Genomic DNA, 25068 nt, shown 5'->3' on the forward strand with positions numbered 1-25068 from the left:
CATACAAGCCTATTATAATACAAGTTGTTATTGTGTTTTTCTAATTTTCATGTCCGAGACGTGACGGTAAAATCAGTTGATCGAAACTCTTTCCTTCTCCTTCTCTCTCTCTCTCTCTCTCTCTCTCTCTCTCTCTCTCTCTCTCTCTCTCTCTGAACGATTATAGATTTCGTCGAGTCGATAGATATTCGTGTCGTTTGACGTTTATAAAGTGACAGCAGCGAAGAGAAGGAAGTTAGAGAGAGAGAGAGAGAGAGAGAGAGAGAGAGAACGTCCGTGAAATGTATCGTTGTAGAAAAAGTTGGTGTGCGGGGAGGAGGAGCGTCGCGCGTCGTTGAATTCTTGAAGAATAATTAGCATATTGGGAGTAAAGCAAAATCCTAATAATGGAAAGGCTAGTCGCGATTCTCTAATGGAAATATTGATCGACGCTGAGGCCGGTCCGAAGGGTCTTAAGACCGGTCCAAGGTCGAGCCTCTGGTCCCAGCCAGCTTTTCACTCTGCTCGACGACCCATGCTCTCTCAGAGTCTCCAAGATTTCGATGATTGCGTCCACGCGGGGATATGCCTATAATCTGCCCACTCTCCATTATTCCAACATTTTTTCATATCCCCCCTTGAGAGGCGCCCTGCTGCTGCTCCCTTTCAACCCCTCCACTCTCGCTACTTTTACGCTCCTCCTTTTTTCTATACTTGATCCCACATACTACTACTCCCTCTCCTCCCGTCCTCGTCAAAGTCTTCGTCATTAAACAGCGCTCGTGCCATTTGAATATTATTCTAATTTATATTAAGAATCTCCCTGATTGAAAAATACGCGTCTCGAATATGACATTTAAAGTATATATATATATAGATATCGATCGTTTCATCTATCACGGCGCGAAACCCCCCTCCTCGACTCTCTTCTTCGAAACAACCACTTATCTCCCCATGCTTGATTCGTCATTTATACCTAGGATCGCCCACTCGACGAATTACACGCAAAACTCCTTTCAATAATCATCGAATTGGGAATTGTCGTATATTATTATAATGCGTTGGATGATTTTGGTGCGCTAAATATATAGGAATAAGCGATTGGTTAGCGAACGAACGACTGGTGGAGCCATTAAGGATTATTCGTACGAAAGGGGATATACTATATGCTATCTAGCAGCCTCTAATGGCAAATGGACTACAAGAGAACGCTATTAGCATTGGCGCGCGATGGTGACCGTTAATTGCTACGGAGGTCTGCGGCCCGCGCGCCGATATTTTCAATTCGACTACATGTGTTTCGCGTTGCTGCTGCTGCTGCTGCTGCTGCTGATGCTGATGCTGATGCTGCTGCGCCAATCAAATATAATCCCCTCCGTATAGGTAAAATGACATAATCCTTCCATTTGGACGATCGATCGATACGCGTCGCGGACCATTCGATTCTCTCCGATGCTGGAGAAAATCTTTCAAATGAAATAAGTGACAGGTTGGAAGGGTGAAGGACGAGTAGTGCGCCTCGTGCACGATACTCGCCTTTGCCTCGCGATATTGGATAACGGTAAAGAGAGGAACAAGGTAAACGATACGTGTATGTGTTTTCTTTTGTCACCCCACGGCGCGCGCACGTGCCGCAGACTTTGGATTCAACGAGATCCAGCTGATTTAGCGAATGACGCTGAGAGCGCGCAATTGGAGCTCTGCTCTGTTCTCCCTTACGTATCATTCGTACACGCGCGCGCGCGCGCGCGCATCGATACCGAGAACATATGTACCGTTGAGAGAGAGAGAGAGCTGGTGTTTATACTATTAGATCACGCTGATCCATGTCATCCATCATATCGCTATAGAAAATACCCCGTTATGTATACGGAGACAAACCTGAGATTCGACACGAACGCTGCCCTCTTCTCGTACATTAATCCGTTTATAAATGATCCGCGCGATTCTTCCAAATGTCCCACTGATTAATCGCCACGATCACTTTAGGTTTTATCGCACGTGGCAAGGGGAATGTGTGGATGTCACGCAAAATCCGCTCTCTCGTAGTCGCCCCGAGCATATACATATTATATCTAGGATTATATTGCAGTTGCGTTGCTTCTTGTCGAGGAGGGGAACGGAGTGCTGTATGCGGACATTTTACAGAGGTAATTAATATCCTCGCGATCGATTCGATCGGCATACGTATATATATATATACATTAGGGTGGTCGTTGTAAAAAAAAATTTTTTGCAACGGATCCCCAAAAATCACTAGTATTTCATGAGAAACTACAGGTGGTTGAAACCTGTGGCCTGAGATAAATGATGGAAACACGTGGCTCATTGCGATCAAATACAATTTTCGAAGAATTTTACAGTTTTTCGCTGATAACTCATGAAATATTCGATTCTACGAAAAGATCCATATAACCTTTTCTCTGCAGAATTAAATTCTACATAATAAAGGTCCTATACATTTTTCTTCTAAAATGCATACTAATCGAGATACTCCTGAAAAATCGAGATCCTCTTGTTCGTTTATACACATTATATTGATATGTTTATATGAATAATTATTTTTAGTTTACCGTACAATTAACATATTTTATTAAATTAAGAGAAATAAAATGTGTAACTAAACAGCGAAATAAGAATAATTACTCATATGAGTATATGTCAATATAATGTGTAAATATTAAAGGAAAAAGAGGATCTCGATTTTCAGCAATATCTTCATTAGTATGCATTCTAGAAGAAAAATGTATAGAATCTTTATTATGTAGAATTTAATTCTGCAGAGAAAAGGTTATATGGATCTTTTCATAGAATCGAATATTTCATGAGTTATCAGCGAAAAACTGTAAAATTCTTCGAAAATTGTATTTGATCGCAATGAGCCACGTGTTTCCATCATTTATCTCAGGCCACAGGTTTCAACCACTCTAGTTTCTCATCGAATACTAGTGGTTTTTGGGGATCCGTCAAATTTTTGTTTTTTTTAACGACCACCCTAATATATATATATATACACTCCATTATAGGAAGGAGAGGACAATCGTCGAGGTAATTTCTTGTAGTATGAAAGTAATATAATATTTATCCAATGGGATCTCGTGGAGAGAATTTTCATGGGAGAATGTTTTGTTTGTGTAGGAGAGGAGCCCTCGAAGCATGAGTCTCGTCGACACCGTTCTGCCCAAACTGTGTGTGTGTAAGTACGCACACAGGCAGAGAGATAAATGGAGCAGTCGATCGATCGTCAGAGGGAATATCGAGATGGATCGAGTTGCGTCGCGTGCAAAGAGGACGAAAAAGTTTTGGCAAAGGCTCGAGAGATAGGTGTGGAGGAGATGACGGCGGAGGAGGATCTCGTTGATTTCCGGCGAATTGGAGGCAGCTGTTCCTTGGCAAGGTTTTCAAGGTCATCGGAAGCAGCGCCGCGCGGCCGGACGGCTGGTCCGCGTATATATGAGCGTTGACGCGCGTACGGAATGGCAGATATTTCTTCGGTTTGGCCCTCTTCGTCCGTCCGTCCGTCGTAAGCCGTACGCTGCCACACAGTGCGTCGATTTTACTCCTGCGACGTGCTGCAGTAGTGCCGAGTGAGTGCGCGCACACTATACGTCTCTCCAGCCCGAAAACACACGCGAAGACTCCTGGACGACCCGAAGAATCTGCACTCGGGCCTCCGCCAAAGGTCCGTTCCATCATCCATTTTGCTCTAATCGCGCGACTCTAGCATATAAACTATATATATATATTAATTATCTACGGAATATTGTTATTCTCGAGACTGTTTTCCACTCTTCTCAAGCACCTTGATATTCCTCCTGCATTTCTCGTACACATTGTACCATTTACACATACATCCCTTGAAATTATCTCGATAATCACTGTAACTTATTGTTTTTCAAATAGACTGGTAGAATTTTCTTTCGTATTTGTACATGTTTGTCGAGTGTCCCCTTGGAAGAATCGTGCGTTTGATCGACCGAGTCCATCCTTCCGTCGATGAACCGCTCGAATATATATTTCAAGGGACCACGGAGACATTGGTCGGAGAGAATTATGTGGATTTCTTTGTCCTCTTCCTCGTCTCTTTGGTGTTTCATCGATCAATGTGTAAGTTGTAGTAGCGAGCGACGAGTTGCTATATACGTACGTGCGCGGACAATGCGTAACGGTGAACATCGGTCCGTTGGCTCGCGCCTAATATATATTGCTTTCTTACAGAGAGGAGAGAAAGATCCGTTGCATGGTAAATAGCGAAAGCACCGCGTACGTAGCGCACTCGTGTACCACGCTTCTTCATTTATCGATCCACCGGTCGATCTCTCGTGTACTTGACCAATGGAGTAACTTTTCATGAAATTCCTCCTTTATTAAAGGTAGAGAGAGAGAGAGAGAGAGAGAGCTTCCTTTGAATCAGTGCTTCGTTTCCATTGAAATTATTCCACGTTGAACCTTTCATCCACGTTTTCCGCACGTTATTCGACTTTTTATTCTATTATTATATAGATGTTTTAATTAAAACCAAGTTGTAGGAACGAGTGACATTCGAATGGAATTTTTACATCTCCGTGTCTCGCATTGGTACACACGCACACACACACATTGGATTTTGACATTTTTCGCGTATGCTTCGAATTTTCATCAGGCGCATTACTCTAATGCTTTGAATTAAAAGTTTCGGAAACGTACTATAGGTCTCTCTCTCTCTCTCTCTCTCTCTCTCCCTTTTCAACCACTAATCCCTCCTTCCAATGGAATAAATTCTATAGAACGAAATTAACGATACATGAAGAAGCATGTTGCGACTGACATTTTCAACGTCAATCGGATGTTTATCATGTATTAGCGGCCGTGACTCGATCGAAATTAAAGTTACGGTAGAAACGTTACATCTTTCGTAGCGATATCTTAATGGAATTATTAAACGTTGAATATAGCGCGCGCGCGCGCGCGCGCGATCGGGCGGGCGGGCGGGCGGGGATATAAGCGTTGAAAGACCGGCCGTTTCTCGCAATACCGTTCCGATCGAGATTTTCGATAGGGGAGCGAGCGCGCTCACGCCTTTGACATTTGGCCGAAGCATCGAGATCGAGCTTCATTATCATAAATCGTGAATGGCGAGGGAGAGAACCGGTCCACCACTGGCCAGCTTGCGCGCGTTCCTCTTCCATATCGCTTCCATCGCATATCGGCAGAGCAGCCAAAAAATCTCTCGCATGCGCTTCTTCCCCCCTTTTACCCACACACACACACACACGCGCGCGCACGTCATTTCTTTTCTACTTGCTATATATGTAGTATAAAATAGAGAAGGAAGGACGTTGTTGAAACTCTATCGGTATACGTATAGGAGCTAGGAATAGAGAAATTTCACACACGTGCATGAAACTAAAGGAAACGTTCCTTATAATTTGCATATTTTTCTCCATTTCTTTGTGTTTGCTCGTATAGAAAGAAGGAGGAAGGATGAATGTGTGCGGGATGATACAATAAGGCGCGCAGAGGTAGTTTGGATTTTTGAGCGAGTGTGTGTGTGTGTACGTGTGGGGAGCAAGTGGCCTTCCCTCCTGTCGAACTTGAGCAGTCGAGCATCGATGTGAGTAGTACTCGAACGAGGACGCGCACGCGGACCGAGAGTGTTTTGCTTCGAGGTGGTAGCACAAGCACGCACTGTGCTATAGAGAGGGGGGGGGGGGGGGGAGAAAAAAAAATAACGAGACAAGTGATGCCTCCCTCCCTTACCCCCTTTGTCTTCCAATGAAGCGATGAATCATTCAAAACACGCCACACCGAGTCGCGGCATAAATTTCAATCTCTTCGACTCTACAGAGTCAAAACTACTTATTCTATCCATATATAATCAGACTAATTTATATATATATATATATACGCATGCAGATTTTGTCAAAGAAATTAAACGAACATATGCACGCGCCTCTTGGAATGTGGATTTTGAGTAAAAGAAAAGAAGAGATTATATATACCGCTATTAGAATGAGTGTGAAAAAAATGGATGAGAAGAAGGACACGCGCGCCACTCTCTCTCTCTCTCTCCGTTCAAACGGTCGAGAGCGCGGCAAACGTCCAAGACTCGTCGATCCAGTTGGGCGCCGCGTATCAATGAGGGACCGGCGGCACGATTTATCGGAAATCCTGCGGCCAAGGTCGCGCGCAGTGCACGAGAACAAATTTACTTTTACGCTTCGCTCGCAAATATATTATCTTCTTTTCTTCTTCATCCTGTATATGTGCTGCATGTACATGCGCACCAATTTTCTTCCACATGCTGTCTTTCTTTTGAAATATCGCGCTTTTATATCTTAGTGTGGAGGATCATGGTCAAGGTCGCAGCTGTAATCATTCGTTACTCGTGCATATATATATATATATACAGTTATCAGCTTGATTTTCTCCGTTATGTGCATGGGCTTTTCTTTCGGATATATTTTTATAAAGGCGCGCGCGAGTACCATGGAATTTTGCAAGAACCATGGTGAAGGTCGCCTTTAGGAATACCAAATTAATCGCTATACATTTCTCGCGCGGATTCTTTTTCTGCTTCGCTATCGTACGCGCGCGCGCGTGTGTGTGTGTGTGTGTCGCTGAAGCATCCAACTCTTCTCGCGCAGAAAATAGCCTCGCTTATTTTTTAACCGCGAACGCTCGATTATGCGCTTCTTCTCAACACGATTTTCACACACTTGCCACGATATTCCTGAAATCCTCCATTCGTCACTCGCGAGACATAACAGCGGGCCTTTTCTCCCTATATAGATGCATGTTTAGAGTTGCGGGGGGCTATTAGAGAGAGAGAGAGAGACAATACTGTATTATATGCAGTATATGTATATGCATGTATAAGAAGTAAGAGAAAAAATAGACGTAGCTGAACGTGGATGCACGATAAGAGAAATTTTCCAAGAAGAGAATGCATCGGCTAATATATACGAGCGATAAATTAGAAACTTGAAAGCGAGGTGTGTGGATAAGCGGCTATATGTACTGCTGGCTGCTTTTAGCTCGTCTCGGCTACAGATATTCGATAAAATTCCACTTTTCTCAAATGGCACACTAAATTCTCGCGCGCGACAACCGAAATCTCCTCTCCCTCGCTCATTCAATTTTTTACACAAATCTCTCGAATAATATATATATATATATATAAGCCCGCAAGCCCCAGGTCCTTCTTTCTTCAATTTTCTCGAATCGGCGTAAATTTAACCAAAACTCGGAGGGGGTCGTTCACCCTTTCCCTTCTCTGCTCGCTCGCTCGCTCGCTCGGATAACGCTCTTTTTTTTCCACTCATAAAAAGGATCCGCCGAGAGTATTTCTGTTTTTGTGCCTCTTGATCCTGCCTGCAGGACTCTCTCCGGTGTAAATTCGCCCTCCCCGCGCGCAATATTCGTGCGCCTTTATATATAAACCTGTAAAAATACGCCCATCTCCAAAACTATATATATATATATATATATATATATATAGAAAACTTTCCGTAGACTTCTTTTCGAGACATTTTTCACTCTGTTCCAATTATTGGAATATTATTATTTTTCTTACAGTTTCGAAGGTACGCGTGTCATCTCTCTTACACGCGCATATACATGCTGTGGAATAAAAGAGTATGGGTGTATCATGTTGCACAGTGTCCAACAGCCTCTTGCATTTCTCGCCCTGCAATCAACAGTCCACAGTCTCGTCACTTGTATACATATATATATATTGGACGATTTTTCAGGCATCGCGATGCTTTGGTTGGCCATTCTTGCGAGCTGCGCCCTGGCCATTCCATTCCCAGGCAGCAGCAGGATTTTCCGCCTGGCGAACGATCCTGGCTTCGATAGAGGAAACATCGAGAGCCGTCCACCACTCGACACCTACCATCATCAAAGATTGGAAAAACCGATTGGACCTGGGGAGCAGAGGCTTCCATTGAGGGACGCCGTCGAAGCACTGCCCGAAAATATTTTCCTCGCCAAAGACCAAAATGGTCAACTGCGCGACACCCAACTGTACGTCGACACGTCTGTGCGCGCTTATTCCTCTTCGATCGAGCAAATTAATCTTTTTACGTGTCCCTGTAAATTCATGTAAAAATCAAACGGATGATTCTCCTAGGCTCTATGTGCAATATTAACCATTGAAATGACTCGCGTTGAAAAGTACGATGAAACGAAATTTAGAACAATCTAAAAATGCAACAAACTTCTAAAAGCGAACGAATAAATACAGACAAGAAATTAGCATCCAATGCGAGAAAATGTTTCATTTCTATTAGCTTTCGACTATATTCCATTCGATATTTCAGCATTAATCATTCATTAAAATACAACAGTCAATTGCTTTCTTTCAAATCTAACACATGTCTGACCAGTGCAGTAGATATCCAAGCTGCCAACTACCTTAGTATTGATAGAACAAAAAAAGAAACAAACGTGTTAGAGTCAATCAAATAATACATACTTTTTGGATACCAAGCTTGCAAATAGTGAGAATATTTAAAATTAAATAATGATCTGTTTATATGTGCAAGGTGTGCGGCACTCGAGACATCCCCAGTGCATGGATACAAAGAGGCCTGAACCTCTTTAACAATATAAAAAAGATATTTCATTTTTCCACAACGCACGCGCCTTTTCGAAACTTCTTCTTCTTCTTCAACTTCGCAAAGGTTCTGTGCAAAAATGGAATATTTGTGTTTTATAAAGAGACGAGGGTCTCTTTCCGACTATATTCTATAGGAGGTGGTTTCAAGTGCCACACTCTGTACAAACATGCGTGACAATGTCTCTCCTTTTTCTCTCGACAAGATGATAAAGATTAAATGTTTAATAATTTATTCATAAATCTACATCTTCTCAATTATAACATTAGTTTGATAATGATATTCCAATGTGAATGGGAATTGGGTTGTTAAGGGGTCGAGTTCCACTACGAGACGCTGTGGAACACAGAGAGGCACCATTTTTCACCGGGCCCAGCGATCACGAGTCGATCTGGATCGAACCGTTGGTACCACCGACCATCAGAGGAAGCCAGCAGCAATCCTCGGGATTGAAAGTCGTCTGTCATTTGGACTCGAAGGCCGCCCACAGAGCAGATCCATTTTCCTTATTGCCGCAACGAGTCCCCTACCACAAATGCACTCATTTCGTCTACGATGATGCTGCCACATTGGGTAATGAGCGCGCGCGCGCACATCTCTTTTTCCTCCTTTCTTCGACAGCGTGTCAAATCGTCATTTCCCACCTTGTAAATCTCTCGTCGACCTTTTCAGACCCACACAACTTCAGAATGGTACCACGGGACCCCGAATACGATGAAATTAAAGGTAAAGCAAAGAGAGAGAGAGAGAGAGAGGTGCCAAGAGCGAGAATCAGATGGAATAAAGAACATTCTTTTTTTTTTAGGTGGTTACAAGTCAGCGACAGGGTTGCGATCGATAAATCCAGCACTGAGAATTCTCGTATCGTTGAGCTCTCCGGAACAAGGTCGTCTTTTCGCCGAAGCAACGAAGGAGCGTTGCAGCCTGCACTGTCACCGGCTGTCAAGGTCGATAGTGGACTTTTTGAAGATCAACCAATTCGACGGCCTCGAGGTGAATTGGGAGACTTCCGGCCAACACTGGAAGGACTTCAAATCCTTCCTGGCGATACTGAAGGATCACTTGGCCGAGGAGGATTTGATATTGGCGGTCGCGATTCGCCCGGAAGACCCGGTCGATCCGGAAGTGCTGAGGGTCGTGGATCTGGCCTTGAGCCGGCCATGGAGAGACGTGCCGGGTGAGAGAAGAGAGATGCTGGCCCTGCATCCGGCCCCGCTAAAATTCGTAGCGAGATTCCTGAACAAGTGGACCAGCGCTGCGGGTCCCGAGCTGTCCGGCAAGCTGATCCTCGGACTTGCGCTCTTCGGCCAAGGCTACACACTGAGATTCGGTAACTTCACGGATGCCGGGGCTCCCGTGATCGGTCCGTCTTCCCAGAGCGCCTACACGCAACTTACCAACGGCAGATTGGCTTATTTCGAGGCGTGTAACGCACATTCGTCAAAGAACTGATAGCAATTGCGAGTCTTTGGAAAACACGTGGAATCTATATTACGTTTGTGCAGGTATGCGAGAAACTGGAGGATGGCCTGTGGACTTCCGGCAGGGACGAGGAGGGTCCCTACGTGAAGCGGGCCGACCAGTGGATCGGCTACGAGGATCCCATATCGGTCAAGATCAAAATGGCCTTGGTCAGGTCACTGCAATTGGCCGGTGTGAGCCTCTTCTCCCTCGACCTCGACGATTTTCAGGGCATCTGTGGCGAGCCCTGGCCAATGCTCGGAGCTGCCACGCGGACCGACGACAAGTACGAGAGATGCACCGCCAACGGACTATTCGCCGATCCTGACAATTGTTCCAGCTTTATCAGCTGCAGCAAAGGTAATCGCGAGTCTTCCAACGTCTCGGCGTTTCAAGGTCAACTCGCGTAGCCTCCATGTCCCTCGTTTGCCATTCCACCAACGATTCTCCTTCCTCTCTCTCTCGAACGACCGTTCGTTCGTTCGTTCGTTCGTTCGTTCGTTTATTCATGGATTCTTGCAGGTATGTTGCATCGGGGTCACTGCGGACTCGGGCGTTTCTTCGATTCTACTCGTGCTCGCTGCGTCAAGGCCACTCCGGGCGTCTGCAAGCCTGGACAATCGGACAGGGTGGTGGTAGCCTCGCCGGATAATTCCGAATTCCGAGAGACCGATCCTACGGAGCACTTGGAATTGGCCGAGGAACGGGAGGCTCCCAGGGTCGTTTGTTACATCACCTCCTGGGCCCTCTACCGGAAGGGTCAGGGGAAATTCGTCCCTGAGCACTTGGACGCCAGATTGTGCACCGATGTTGTTTACGCATTTGCTGGACTCAATCCCGACAGCTTGCTGGTCCAGCCCTTCGATCCTTGGGCCGATGTTGAAAATAGTAAGTCTATATTCAAACTCTCCATTGTCCAAGGACGAATTTAACGCGCGGCACAAACTTATCCCACAGATCTCTACCAACGAGTGACCTCGATAAAGGGTCCTCGAGTTCTCTTGGCCTTGGGTGGCTGGACCGATAGCTCGGGCGACAAGTACTCTCGTTTGGTCGGCAACGGTGCGTCGCGCCGCAAGTTCGTCGCAGCTGCCATAACTTTCCTGAGGAAGCACAATTTCGACGGTCTGTCGCTCGAGTGGAACTATCCGAAATGCTGGCAGAGCAACTGCAAGAGAGGAGCAGACTCCGACAAGCCGAATTTCACGAAACTCGTGCAAGAACTGCGAAAGGAGTTCGATCGTCAGGAGCCAAGACTCTTCCTAGCCGTTGCCCTCTCCGGATACAAAGAGGTCATTGACAAGGGTTACGAGGTAGCCGACCTCTCCAAAGCTGCCCATTTCCTCTCGGTCATGACTTACGATTATCACGGTGCTTACGAGTCCAAAACCGGACACTTGGCACCCCTCTACGTCATGGAGAACGATAATAATCCTTACTACAACGTTGTGAGTGTCGGAAGCATCCCTCCTATCGATCCTCGTCTCCCGCAGTGGCATTGATTGATTTATGGGCCAATCGCTCGTTCTCGTCCACAGAACTTCACGATGGAGTATTTGGTCAGTCTGGGTGCCGAGAGATCAAAACTCTTCGTTGGAATGCCATTCTACGGCCAGTCCTACAGGCTATCTCATGTAAAACACTCCAACCTGGGAGACCCCACTACTGGTCCTGGAACTCCCGGGGAATTCACCAAACAGCCAGGAATGCTGGCTTATTACGAGATTTGCGAGAGGATCAAGAATCAAGCTTGGCAAACTGGACTAGGTAAGCTGAGCTTAACCAATGAAGCAAGTTAATCTTCGTTCATTCGGTAACCTTTCGAACAGGTCCAAGCGCTCATCACAAGGAGCAATGGGTCAGCTACGACGACGCCAACAGCCTCTACGAGAAAGGAGAATTTGTCAGGAGAAATGGATACGGTGGAGCCACAACTTGGACGGTGGATTTGGATGATTTCTCCAATCGTTGCTGTTACGAGTCCTTCCCATTGCTCAAGAGTCTCAACAGAGCCTTGGGTCGGTAAAACTATGATTCGGTATACCTAGGAGCAATGTCCGAGAGAGCCAATGTAAAATTATTTTCAGGTCGTCTACTCACACCTGCGCCAACCTCCACCGGAGACTGTAGAAGACCAGCGGAGCCGGTAACACCAATAGCACCGACCTTGACGACTCACAGTGATGCAGTGGAAGGTCTGTCGAGCGGCTTCTATTGGAAATAATACGGGATTTTTTTCCCCCTTTTTTTTCATATATATATATATATATATATATATTTCTTACTACAAATTATCCCAATGATCATGTTCTAAGGTGGTCCAGTACCGACGAAACCAATGACGTCGAGCAGCACCACGACAAAAACAACCACGTGGCCCACCTGGACCGAACAATCGACGATCAGAACGACGTGGCCTACCTGGAGTTGGACTCAAAAACCTACGACCACTGACATTCTTAGCAGCAGACCCACCGAGTCTACCACAAGATCGAGCATCTCTTGGACCTGGACGGAAAAGCACGAGCAGAGCACCGTTTCCCTCGCAACCTCAACCGAGTAAATCTCTCTCGTTGTTTATGTACCAATTTACTCGTTAATTAAATTATATCAAACTTGCAAAATATTGGATAGTAAGAATGATTCTAAGAGAAAGGGTTTCCACAACGGCTTTAAATCAAGTTATCAAGTACTAAAATTACGTAATTTGACTATGCATGTGTGTTTGTGTGTATAAACATATTTTACACTTTTCATTATTTAGGGAGCCAGACGAAGAGACATCCGTTATCGAGGCCGGTTCGCCAGTATCAGGAAAACTGTGCAACGCAGGGGAATACACGGAGGATCCTGTCAATTGTGGAAATTACTTCAGATGCGTCCTTGGAGAGCTGAGGAGGGAACAGTGCGCACCTGGTTTGCACTGGGATGCGAGGCGCCGACTCTGCGATTGGCCGGCCTCGGCCAAATGTAGACCTGAAGGTATTTCATGATTTTTACCACAAAAAAAAAAAAAAAAAAAAAAAAAATTCCAACTTGCCTCTCTTTTACTTACATGAACAAAGTCGCGAATTCAACGTGAATTTCATCGTTTTAAATTAAGGATCGTTGATAAATGAGAAAGTCATTGATTATAAGCAGGGGAAATCGAAATCAATAGTAACAAAATGAGCCTAATTTTTTTCCAAAGATCTTACCGATGTTAAATATCTCGAGAAATGGTAATACTTACTGCTCGTATCCAGAATGTGCAATTTCATTTTTATTCGAGTGATATTTCGATTAATCCTCCCCATACGGAAAAGATCAAAGAACCTTTGGTAATTCGTGCATGAAAAATTGTATTTCAGCTGTGACGTCAACGGTGAAGCCTTGGACGCCACCGAAGAAGACGACCACCCAGTCGACTCCGACAGCTCCGACCTTCGTCTGGAGTTCAAGGGTACCAACCAGCAGTAGACCCACGAGGCTCACCACTGCAAGGCCAGCCATCAGCACCACCGGACCAGTGGAGAAACCTGAAAAGCATTGCGAACATGGAAAATATTATGCTTATCCAGATTCCTGCACGAGTTTCTTAGTATGCGTTAATGGAAATCTCGTATCGCAACAGTGCGGGCCTGGGTTAAACTGGAACGACCAGAGAAGCATGTGCGATTGGGCCTTCAAGAGTCCTTGCGAGGATAAACCGAAAAAAGTTGCTCCGTTAATTATGAAGGAAGATGATGTAAATATTATAGAGATTATAAGTTCGTGTCAGAGGAACGACTTTGTTCATTCTCATGAGATATAAAATTGGACCGATGATTTTTTTGCCAGAGCTGCGTCTCCGGAAGTTACACCAGCGTACCTGGAGACTGCGAGAGCTACCAGGCATGTCTTTGGGGTCGTCACGAGATCTTCCGCTGTGCTCCAGGACTCCACTTCAACAAGCAAACTCGAATCTGCGACTGGCCAGCCCGTGCCAACTGCAACGACGATATCGAAGGTTCTTCCACTCCTCGACCGTCCACCACGAAGAGGCCCACGGTTCCAATCTATACGGAAAATCCATTCACCACCACCACCACCACCACCTCTCAACCTGCCTCCACTTTACCTTCCGCCGAAGTTGACCCCAGCAAGCCGTCCCCTCTCTCTGGACACTTCAAGGTCAAATGTTTACTCTCCATCCGTTTGATTCCTCGTTAACAAGTTGACAATTATCAAGCTGTTATTGAGAAAATCATCTTCTCAATATCACGAGAGAATTTATTATTATCAATTATCCTGAAACGATAAAGTTGACTTGTTAGTCGAAGCGTCAGAGATTCGTCGCTCCTTTCACGAACACTTGCTCTACTTGCAATTACACGTTTACTTGTGGTATACAAAAAATGATTCCTTCATTTCATTGATCTTTACAATTGTTTGAATTATAATATTAGCCAATTTTTCACTCCTGCTCGCTAATTTTCTACTTTTCTTTATTCTCCTTGTTTAATTTATTTTTCTCTCTCTTGTACGCATCATACAGGTGGTCTGTTACTTTACGAACTGGGCATGGTACCGGAGAGGAATAGGTCGCTATCTTCCGGAGCACATAGACCACACCCTCTGCACCCACATCGTTTATGGTTTCGCAGTTCTCGATTACTCCGAATTGACCATCAAAGCACACGATTCTTGGGCAGATTTTGATAATCGTGAGTCATCTACTTTTAATTAATATTATTATAGTAGTGGTCTTGTGTGCATCCTCAACGATATATTCTTCCTCCAGGCTTTTACGAACGAGTTGTGGCGTACAAGCAGAGGGGCCTCAAAGTGTCCTTGGCTTTGGGAGGATGGAACGATTCTGCTGGTGACAAATATAGTCGATTGGTGAACAGTCCATCGGCCAGAAGGAAATTCATTCGACACGTTATTCAGTTTATCGAAAAATATGGATTCGATGGCCTTGATTTGGATTGGGAGTACCCTGTCTGCTGGCAAGTCAGTGACAACTTTTATTCTCTCAATCCTATACACAGGCTGTTTCTCAAAAATATGATTTCTGTCACTCGATTATATAATACTGGCCGTTATCGTACTTCATCGATTTTCATCGCTCTTTAGGCTCAATTACTTTCACCGTTCAATGTACAAATGTATATAATTCTTTTCTCGAAAAAAGAAGAAAAAAAAAAAAAAAAAAAAAACCCCCCCACGCGCAATAGGTTCGTTACTAAATCAAACCGAATGTGATGATGGCGTGTATAATGGTACAGTAAGACGAGGTCCATGCTTATCGGAGTGTCTAAACTCCTGTATATATAGAGATCTATCAAACGTGGGGAGTATTGTGTACAGGCTATTAGAATGAGAATAAATTGGTTTTTAGGTGGACTGTAAAAAGGGAGCAGCATCGGACAAAGATGGATTCTCGGCTCTGCTGCAAGAGCTGAGCATCGAGTTGAGACCAAAAGGACTACTACTCTCGTCAGCCGTCTCACCGAGCAAAACAGTGATCGATGCTGGTTACGACGTACCAATACTCGCCAAATACCTCGATTGGATCGCAGTGATGACCTACGATTTTCACGGTCAGTGGGATAAGAGAACGGGCCATGTTGCACCGCTCTACTATCATCCGGACGACGAGTTCTATTACTTCAATGCGAATTATTCCATCAATTACTGGATCTCGAAGGGTGCTCCAGCAAGGAGCATCGTCATGGGTGAGAACACTCGTTCCAAGGTCGTTGAAATCTCTTAGGACATTTCGTGGAAGACACAATTGTAATAATTTTGCAAAAATGTTGATAAAGGGATGCCCCTCTATGGTCAGTCGTTCTCCATAAACGACCCGAAAGCAGGGAGTGGTCTGAACGTCGGTGCCAGTGCAGGAAATGCTGGTGAATTCACGAGGGCGTCTGGTTTTCTCGCTTATTACGAGATCTGCGAGAGAATTTTGAATCGTGGCTGGGAGGTTGTGCAGGATCCAGAGAGGAGAATGGGCCCTTACGCGTACAAGGGCAATCAGTGGGTCAGTTTCGACGACTCCGACATGATCAGGCAAAAGGCCCAATTCGTCAGAGACATGGGACTTGGCGGTGGCATGATTTGGGCACTGGATCTCGATGACTTCCGGGGCCGCTGTGGCGAGGGTCCTCATCCACTGATGCACACGCTTCAACAGGTTCTCGCTGAACCACCTAACAAACACGACAGACGTAAGAAATACATGCACCCGTCCTCTATAAGTCACGAATTAAGGGGGGAAGACGAGGAGATTTCTATAACGTTCGATGATTACAGCCATAAGGCCACCGGCATTTGGCGAGGAGCTCGACTGGGAACTTCCGGCTTTTCCACCGAGCGTGGTTACTACGACTCCTGTAACTTCCGGTGCAACTGCACCTATCGAGGCCGAAGAACCTTCCGGGTCGGAGGGTCTGGACGATGATTTCAAGGTCGTCTGTTATTTCACCAATTGGGCCTGGTATCGCCAGGCTGGAGGCAGATTTGTACCCGAGGACATTGATCCCGAGCTTTGCACTCACGTCCTCTATGGATTCGCGGTCCTCGATGGATCCAGTTTAACAATCAAAACACACGATTCCTGGGCTGACATTGATAACAGTAGAAACACATAATAATTTCTTCTCCCCTTCCAACGGTTTATCTTTACACAGATTCTCTCTATATCATTCTTCGTTCTTGCTCATAGAATTTTATGAAAGGGTAGCGGCCTTCAAGAAGAAAGGAATCAAAGTTCTAATGGCTATTGGTGGTTGGAACGATTCTGCCGGGGACAAGTACAGTCGTTTGGTAAATTCGCCATCGGCCAGGCGAGCATTCATCACCCACGTTCTCCAGTTTATCGACAAGTACGGATTCGAAGGCTTGGATCTCGATTGGGAGTATCCAGTCTGCTGGCAGGTTTGTTAAATTTCTTATGCATCGGTCTGGACGTGATCATCGAGCTTCTCCTCCTCCTTCTCCTCCTTAGTTATGCTCAATATTCACCGGTTCATCTCTTTGTCCTTAGGTCGATTGTAAGAAAGGACCAATCTCTGACAAGGAAGCATTCAGTCGGCTCGTGCAAGAGCTCAGTGCTGAATTTAAACCCAGAGGACTCTTATTGTCGTCAGCCGTTTCACCGAGCAAAAGGGTAATCGATGCTGGATACGATGTTCCAGTCCTTGCGAAATATTTGGATTGGATATCCATCATGGCCTACGATTATCACGGTCAGTGGGACAAGAAAACTGGTCACGTGGCTCCTCTCTATGTCCTCCCTAACGATTGGGAAAAGACCTTTAACGCTGTAAGCAATTCTTTTCTTATCTCATCAGTGTGAAACACGACGAGTTTCAGAATTAATCGTCAAATCGTCGCTGCTCCATAATTATTCATCCAGACAATTTGATTTTTCAGAACTTTTCCGTTAATTACTGGATATCAAAGGGTGCACCAGCGAGGAAGCTCGTTATGGGAGTACCGCTCTATGGCCAATCATTCTCCTTGGCAGAAATAAAAGAGAAGGGATTAAATTCACCTACTTATGGTGGTGGTGAAGCTGGGGAAGCAACCAGGGCCAGAGGATTCTTATCCTATTACGAAGTAAACGTGGCTCTTAAGGATACTTTATTTGCTTTTAATATACTAATGTTTCTCCATAAAAAAAAAATATATATATATATATATATATATTTCGTTACACCTATGGTCGATACTTTACGACAGATTTGCGAGAGGACGCTGCAGAAAGGATGGACAGTCGTTCAGGATAGCCAGAGGAGAATCGGTCCTTACGCTTTCAAGGGTGACCAATGGGTGAGCTTCGACGACGCGGAACAAGCGAGGAGAAAGGCACGGTTCATCAAGGACCTAGGATTGGGCGGTGGAATGGTCTGGGCCCTGGATCTGGACGACTTTAAAAACAAATGTGGTTGCGAGCCAAGTCCTCTACTGAGAACCATCAACAGGGTTCTCAGGAATTATCCAAAGGGACCACTCTGTCCCATTACCACAGGTCGTTCAAATTGTTTTGTCGTCAAATTTGCAAAAAGAATAATTTCAAATACCGTTTTCACAAAGTACGAACCTCTGATGATTTTGCATTAATTTTTTCTTCGTTGCACAACTCGTAGGCCCCACACTGGAGCTGGAGATCGCGGAGACACCGGAAATTCCGGATAAGACAACGACCGAAGGTCCAATTTACCAGGAGACATCTACGTCGAGACCAAATAATGAGATTTCAACGTCCAATCCGGTAGATCCTGACGATACCGTCCAAGTCGACGTCGGTTCAAATCCACCGACGAGCCTCGGTGATTGCGATGGGCGTCTCTTCATTCCCCACTCGGAGGATTGCTCGAAATACTTCTTGTGCAATTTTGGCAATCTCTCCGAGCAGTCCTGTCCACCGGGACTCTTCTGGAACGAGAATCGCTGCGATTGGCCCGAGAACACCAACTGCATCAAGACCGGAGCAACACTTTGAGGCTGTTGAATGCGCGCTGTCTCCATCCTCTCCTTTAACGTCGAAACACGCATCGCGACGATGGGTGATGATCCCAATAACGTTACTGCTGACCAAACATCCAACCCCCGAGTCGTCTTGATATTGATTTTAACAACTTTCTTTAACGTATATTAAACAACCATTGACATGTGAACTCTTTGAAAATTAATTAATACGGGAATACTGAGAAAATTGCTCCGTTTGACATTTCAAAGATAAATATTATCACACTAATGAGGGAGATAAACGCAACTTCCGACTAGACTCATGTGCCAATCAACGAACGATACGTGGAACGATTAAGATAAATTCAACGGACGCTTTTCTAACATATGAGTGAAAGAGTTTCTACGTATATATATATATATATATATGTACGTGTAGGTATGTATACCAGGGTGGCCTTTAAAAATTAAATTTTCTAGCGACACCCTATACAACGCTAATATTTTATGAGAAACTATGTACAGGCTTCAACCTTTTGGCGGAGAAATAAGAGGAGCCTGTTTGGCTGAACGGCTTCAAAGTGAATTTTTCAAGGAATTTGGATGTTTTTCCCAGATAGTATGTTAAATATGTATCTTTCTGAAAAGATATTTAGAAGCTTTTCTTTTGGTCAATTTAATTTTACATGAAAAAAGTTTCTATATATTTCTTTCACAGATCTCGTATCTATTGAGATAATCCTAATAAGTACAGCAAATTAAATTCAACTAAAAAGTGCCACAGATAAAAATTGAAATCAATCATGTTTCTTCGTTCTTTGGTGTATGAAATAACCTCTCAACGTTCATTCTACCGCAGGGCATTGATATTATTATAAATAGAAAATCTGAAAACTTAAGAAACGAGTAATCTACCGGAAGAGCTAAGAATAATTTCGTTTGGAAAATCTTGAAAAATATATGTCCTATGAAAGAAAAAAAAACGTATAGAATCTTTTTTATATAAAATTTAATTCTCCAAAAATAAAAAGATTCCATATATCTTTTTAAACAAATGTATATTTAACCGACTATCTGCGAAAAACATCCAAACTCCTCAGAAAATGCATTTTGAAGCCATTGAGCCATACGGGGTTCCTAACATTTCGCTATCAAAATACAGAAGCCTGTATAATGTCTCAGAAAATATTAGTTACAGCGTTTTATAGGATGTCGCTGAAAATTCAATTTTTAACGGCCACCCTATTATACATACCTACATACATATATAGCTCTAAGATAATCTTAAATGCTCAATTATGGTATTACTTGTAGAAATTTCGAAAAGACTTGTATTAATTCAACTAGTATTTCTCAATTATTCCTCTCTCATCAGGTATTGTCAACATTTCAGTTCTTTTGTTTTCTTTTTAATTTATAAAAAAAAAAACTCTTCCAAGCGACATGATTTGCAACGATAAGTTTATAAGGAGTTTTCACTGGACTCTTTAGGAGATATATAAAGAAAAACGACGTGTCGATCGGTTTTAAATAATATATCGTGTCGCTCGAGAAGATTGGTACAGTAATTGTGCAACGAAATTACTTTTTTTTCACATTCTAGAATAAATAAGCGTAGAAATTATACACTAAAAACATATATTTCACTACGTGTATAATACGTCTGATTAGTATTATATAAATTTATCGTTTACTATCCTAAGTTAATTATAAAGAAAAGTAGCTAATTAGGTCTTATTATATACAGCTACTCCATAGACATTTAATAAAAAAATTATTTTATACACAAAAAAAGCACGTACGAAACTCTAAAATGAAATAAAACTATTATATTAATAGAGCCGCCTGTTTCATTGCTTATCTTCATAGCGCTACTTAAGATTAGCCGCTTTCTCGCTTTTAAATTTCACAAAGATTTCGTGTTTTCTACTATGTATGGATCGTTTGTTCGCAAAAAATCAATATGAATCTTCGCGAGTAAACAGCGTGGCAAATTGTCCTTGGTGAGCAGTTGTCGATAAAATTCAAGAAGAAGAATAACGTTTTTCATAAGGCTATCATCGTCAAGTTGAACAAGATTTGATTTTCAATTCATTAGCATCTTTCAAAATGGAAATGTTGCGCGCGCAAAGCTGACAGAGTATGCGATTGGCGAAAATTAAACGCTGTTGCTTATTTGGGGTGGGGGGAAACGTGATTTTTCTTCTTTCGCACGGTCCGCTGTCCCGCTCTCCCGGAAGCATTTAAATCGCTTGGCAATTTACGTCGAGTTGTTTCTCGTCTTTCTCGCGCTCGTCGACTCGGTGTGCGTGCGTGTCGTGACTCGTTGCCCCCGTCGTAGCTCGTCGTGGTGCAAGCCCCACACTTCAGAGTTGCGAAAATACTTTTCAAAGGTGAATCCTTCAACTGGACCCGATCAAATTTAAGAAAGGTATTGCTGTCGCGCGCGTATTCGCAGAGAAGACCTTCATCGATACATAATACGCGCTTTCGAGTTCTCGGTTAAAAAGACCTGATATTTAACCTGCAGCGCGTTTTATTTTTAGCGACGAGCTTTGCACACGAACTTTGCTCAATTCTCACCTGCAATTTTACCATAAAGCTGAGTCGGTACAGTATATATACAGTTATTATATCAATTATTATGATAATTATCTCTTGTGCTCTTGCGTACCATTTATTTTAACTTCAAAATTGTTTATTTACTACTAATGCTATTACCATATTATTTTTGCTATGATGTCGTCAGCTATTAATCGTCGGTTGTAAATTTTCTTTTTGGCCTGTTTATTAAGTTTTCATCATGGAGGCCAATCCAGGTAAGACGCCGTTTTTTAGCTCTACATTTACATATGTATTGTACTGCTGGTTTAATATACCTCCCTCATCCTCCTCCGGTCTTTCTGCTTAATAAAATTATTCTCTGTACCACTCTACGAACCGTGTGTGCGCGAGTTTCAAAATATGCACATTAAATGAGCTACGTTCTTTTCTTGACGATATACCTGAACAATTGTATAATTACACTTTTATTGTTTCATCTGTAATTATATTTGCCTTTTAAGAGTTGACAGCTGAATATCAAGTTTTTAATAATCAATACAGGTTTGATATCATTGTTGCTTCTTGTTTATAGTAGAATCTTTCAAGAAGAATTGATGCTAATTTTACGGATAAATTAAGGCTTGGAAAAACCATATGCAAAACTACACTTTTATTTTAATATCATTCAAGAAGATCGTATGCAAGAGTTCGTGTCCGTGTATACAACAAGCTAAATATAGATTCTTTTTAAAGTCGTTTAAGAAAAATTTACGATATTCTTTCGACGAAGTTTCTAATATTTATTAGTTTTCTATCAGAAATTATATTTATAAGTCACACAGTCTTGTTAATTATTTCCTACGTAATATTAAATATAATATTATTTATCTGTTAAATGTGACAGCGATGAACAATGAACGCTGAAGTTCGGAAGTTTCAATTTTCGTCCTAACCTTTCGACCTATACCCAATAACATCTCAATCTGACCCATCTAACCGAACCTGACATTTCCCTTTCCCTTTAATAACGTGTACAACTTTTCTTTTCGTTTCTACTCATTCCTGTCAAAATTGTTTATTAAAATGGCTCCAGGTAAATGTATTTTGCTATTCCTTTGCTTTTAATCCATTGAAATTTCCTAGAGTTAAATTTTTTAGTGTTTTAACTGTAATGTTTTTTCTTTTTAGATACTAATGATTCATCAGCTTTATGCGTTGATCTGTCAAAAATTACTCCATTGTCAGCAGACACTGAAAAGCCGGTATGAATTTTTATTTATCGCTTACAGACTCTTCTTTACCAATTGCTATTCTTAACATCGCTTAGTCTCATAATGACTATTAAGTTCTTATAAAATTTAATATGAAACATTAAAATGCTACATTTGCCACTTGACTCTATTCAATCTAACTTAATTAAAGTAGTTATATTGCTCCCAATCTTAACTTGGTCAGACAAAACATTTTAAAGAGCTTAAATTAGCCTAACTAGTCTCAAATAAAAGTAAGCTTTCTTGATCGAAACCTGCTGTGATTTTAATATTATTTAATAGACGGAGTAATTTTTGGTCTGCACTATATATATATATATATATATATAAATCGGGATAGAAATATAATGATATTTTTATATATATATTTAATTATCTTCCAATGTGTATAAAACTAATAAACCATGGTGGGCCAACTGAATAGTTTCCAGGCATGCCTGTGAAGTGTGGCTTTATTCAGTTTTATACCATCATTCTACCTTGGCTTTCTCATTTGATCAATTTGATCTTGGAGGGTACCACAAACTTCATAATGCTTACAATACACGGTATTCTGGTTTTCCGGTTTCTCTTATATTTCCAAAACGAATTTATGAATAAGTCAAAACCAATGAAAAATTTCATTTTCTCATTAAAATGCTTATAATTTTTTTAATTATGTTTCAACTTTTTTTGTAGAATATCAGTGATGATAGAAACAAAGAAGAGCCCGGAGGATGGACTCCACTTTTGGTTCTTGGAGGTGCTACTTGTTGTATTGGTTCAGCTATACCAGCTGGATATAACATAGGAGTGATGAACAATCCTGCCCATGTTAGTAGGTTTAAAAATATAGTCTATAGGTCTGTAACAAAGACATACATACCTGTGTAAATTAAAATTTTTAATACTTCCCATGTAGATAATGCAAGCCTTCTGTAACGAAACTATGATAGAGCAGCATGGTGTGCAATTAAATCCTGAATGGCTCAAAATAATATGGTCTGCAATTGTATCCATTTTTCTAATCGGGGGAGTAACAGGATCCCTTGCTGCAAGTTGGCTAGCTGATAAATATGGTAGAAAAGGAGCATTGGTGATTGGAAATATTTGTGGATTGGTTGGAGCAGCTTTACTTATTTTGGTGAAATATTTAAGTTCCATTGAATCGTTTTTACTCGGCCGATTAATAGTAGGTATGCATGAAGTTAATTAATATATCAAGCTTCAGACTAATTGAAATACAACTTTTCAATTTGCATATAATTTTAGGGTTGTCGGGCGGTCTTGCCACTAGTTTATTGCCCATGTACATGACAGAAGTAGCTCCTATAAAATTAAGAGGAGCAGTTGGCGTTTTATGCCAGCTAGGAATCACTTGTGGAGTCCTTTTGGGCCAAATAGCAGGGCTAGATACAGTATTAGGGACCAAGGACACTTGGCCCATTATGCTAGCATCTTTTTCACCACTCTGTTTCCTGGCTGTGATTATAACTTTTGCTCTACCGGAAAGTCCAAAATATTTATACATTATTAGGGGTAAACATACAAAAGCAATTAGAGGTCAGTCAAGTCACTCCGCGTAATTAACATAATTTTAATGCTGCTTAACAGAATATTACTTATTTTTTTTTTTTTTTTTTTTTTTTTTTTTTTTTTTCAACTGTTTCATGCAGAGCTGAGTCGTCTACGTAATATGGATATTATGCTGTTGCAAAAAGAAATTAGTGATCTTCGTGCAGAAGCTGAGATACGGTCGTCCACAGAAACTTGGACTATAAACCGTGTGATAAGCGATCCAACGGTAAAATTGCCATTGATCATAGTTTGCCTTCTACAATTTGGGCAACAGCTCAGTGGGATAAATGCAGTTTTCTACTATTCAAGCTCCATATTTATCGATGCTGGCTTGGGTATCAAGGGCTCCCAGTATGCCACTCTGGGGACTGGACTAGTCAATATTGGCATGGCCTTAGTGTCAGTTCCAGTTATGTCGTATTTCAATAGGAGAACCGTAATGCTAACCAGTTGTTACCTCTCTATCAGCTGCCTAGTGCTTTTATGTGCCACAATCTCGTTAATAGTGAGTACCACACAAGGCGAAAAAAAAGCTTGTTGTTATAACAATATGTAACTAAATGGGTTCTACTTTATAGCATGCTGCTCCGTTCGTTCCTTGGCTCTGTATCGTAACAGTATTGCTCTATGTATTGTTCTATGGAATTGGATTGGGCCCTATTCCATTTTTCATTGGTTCAGAATTATTCGACGTAGGCCCAAGACCAGCAGCTATGGCACTTGGAAGTGTTTTTAATTGGGGTGGAAATTTTGTGGTTGGAATGATGTTTCCGACTGTCGTTGGAGCCTGTGGACCTTATACCTTTTTGATATTTGCTTGCTTTACCTTATTGTTAGCCCTATTCGTAAAGTAAGTCACTAAATTATTTTTTCGTCGATGTAAGTCATGAAATAATATTTTCATAAACTAATGTTTAATCTTTTATTAGGATTTTCCTGCCAGAAACTCGAGGGAGGAGTACTATGGAAGTAGCATCGACAGTTACACAAGGGTTTAAATCAAGGCCAAACGGTACCTTCATTAATAAATAAATTAAATGATTCATAGGTACTGAAATGTTTATGAATTTTAAAGTAATATATTTTATAAATTTTTTACGAAGACAGAGCGGAAAGCTCCGATTAGCGTTATAAGTATCCAACTATACCTCGTGCTGACAGATATCAATTGCTATCTCAAGTTTTAACTATTAAGCAATTAATTATTGATATATAGT

General features: G+C 42.3%; 2 protein-coding genes and 1 long non-coding RNA gene across 7 annotated transcripts; 2 read left to right on the forward strand and 1 right to left on the reverse strand.

The window, feature by feature from the left end:
• Positions 1-130: 130 nt before the first annotated feature.
• Positions 131-20319, forward strand: Cht10 (Chitinase 10). The gene is given in 25 exon segments (XM_066743767.1): positions 131-2129; positions 3118-3661; positions 7713-7986; positions 8893-9305; positions 9385-10001; positions 10085-10400; positions 10563-10928; positions 10998-11488; positions 11579-11834; positions 11870-12058; positions 12128-12235; positions 12356-12599; positions 12805-13022; positions 13391-13793; positions 13862-14192; positions 14557-14725; positions 14803-15014; positions 15403-15739; positions 15830-16313; positions 16315-16643; positions 16732-16943; positions 17053-17331; positions 17442-17627; positions 17751-18039; positions 18158-20319. Coding segments are annotated over 23 exon segments (7071 nt in total). The 5' UTR covers positions 131-2129; positions 3118-3661; positions 7713-7720; the 3' UTR covers positions 18514-20319.
• LOC136783546 (uncharacterized) lies at positions 12815-13397 on the reverse strand. The gene is made up of 2 exons (XR_010824280.1): positions 13273-13397; positions 12815-13016 (listed from the first exon to the last, which is right to left on the reverse strand). It is a non-coding gene; the product is annotated as an uncharacterized lncRNA (long non-coding RNA).
• A 143-nt stretch (positions 20320-20462) lies between the features above and the next one.
• Positions 20463-25052, forward strand: LOC136783538 (solute carrier family 2, facilitated glucose transporter member 1-like). Of its 5 annotated transcripts, none has more exons than XM_066743769.1 (9): positions 20463-21089; positions 21229-21298; positions 22212-22285; positions 22973-23107; positions 23196-23469; positions 23546-23836; positions 23950-24356; positions 24430-24701; positions 24781-25052. In XM_066743769.1, exons 2-9 carry the CDS (start codon positions 21283-21285, stop codon positions 24881-24883), a joined length of 1572 nt encoding a protein of 523 aa, XP_066599866.1. In that variant the 5' UTR covers positions 20463-21089; positions 21229-21282; the 3' UTR covers positions 24884-25052. The 5 variants fall into 5 exon arrangements, with proteins under 5 accessions (XP_066599866.1, XP_066599867.1, XP_066599868.1 ...); XM_066743770.1 differs by having other exon boundaries at positions 21275-21298; XM_066743771.1 differs by lacking the exons at positions 20463-21089; positions 21229-21298 and adding an exon at positions 21318-22116.
• The last annotated feature ends 16 nt before the right edge of the window (positions 25053-25068 follow it).

Source organism: Prorops nasuta, unplaced genomic scaffold (assembly GCF_024137725.1).
Source record: "Prorops nasuta isolate Cenicafe-Biocafe unplaced genomic scaffold, Cenicafe_Pnas_1.2 PNAS00033, whole genome shotgun sequence".
Classification (NCBI taxonomy): Eukaryota; Metazoa; Arthropoda; class Insecta; order Hymenoptera; family Bethylidae; genus Prorops; species Prorops nasuta.

Coding starts and splice junctions, on each gene's coding strand:
- LOC136783538 (XM_066743769.1), top strand. Junction 23,470..23,545: donor ACTCGGCCGATTAATAGTAG/GTATGCATGAAG, acceptor ATATAATTTTAG/GGTTGTCGGGCGGTCTTGCC. Junction 24,357..24,429: donor GTGCCACAATCTCGTTAATA/GTGAGTACCACA, acceptor TCTACTTTATAG/CATGCTGCTCCGTTCGTTCC.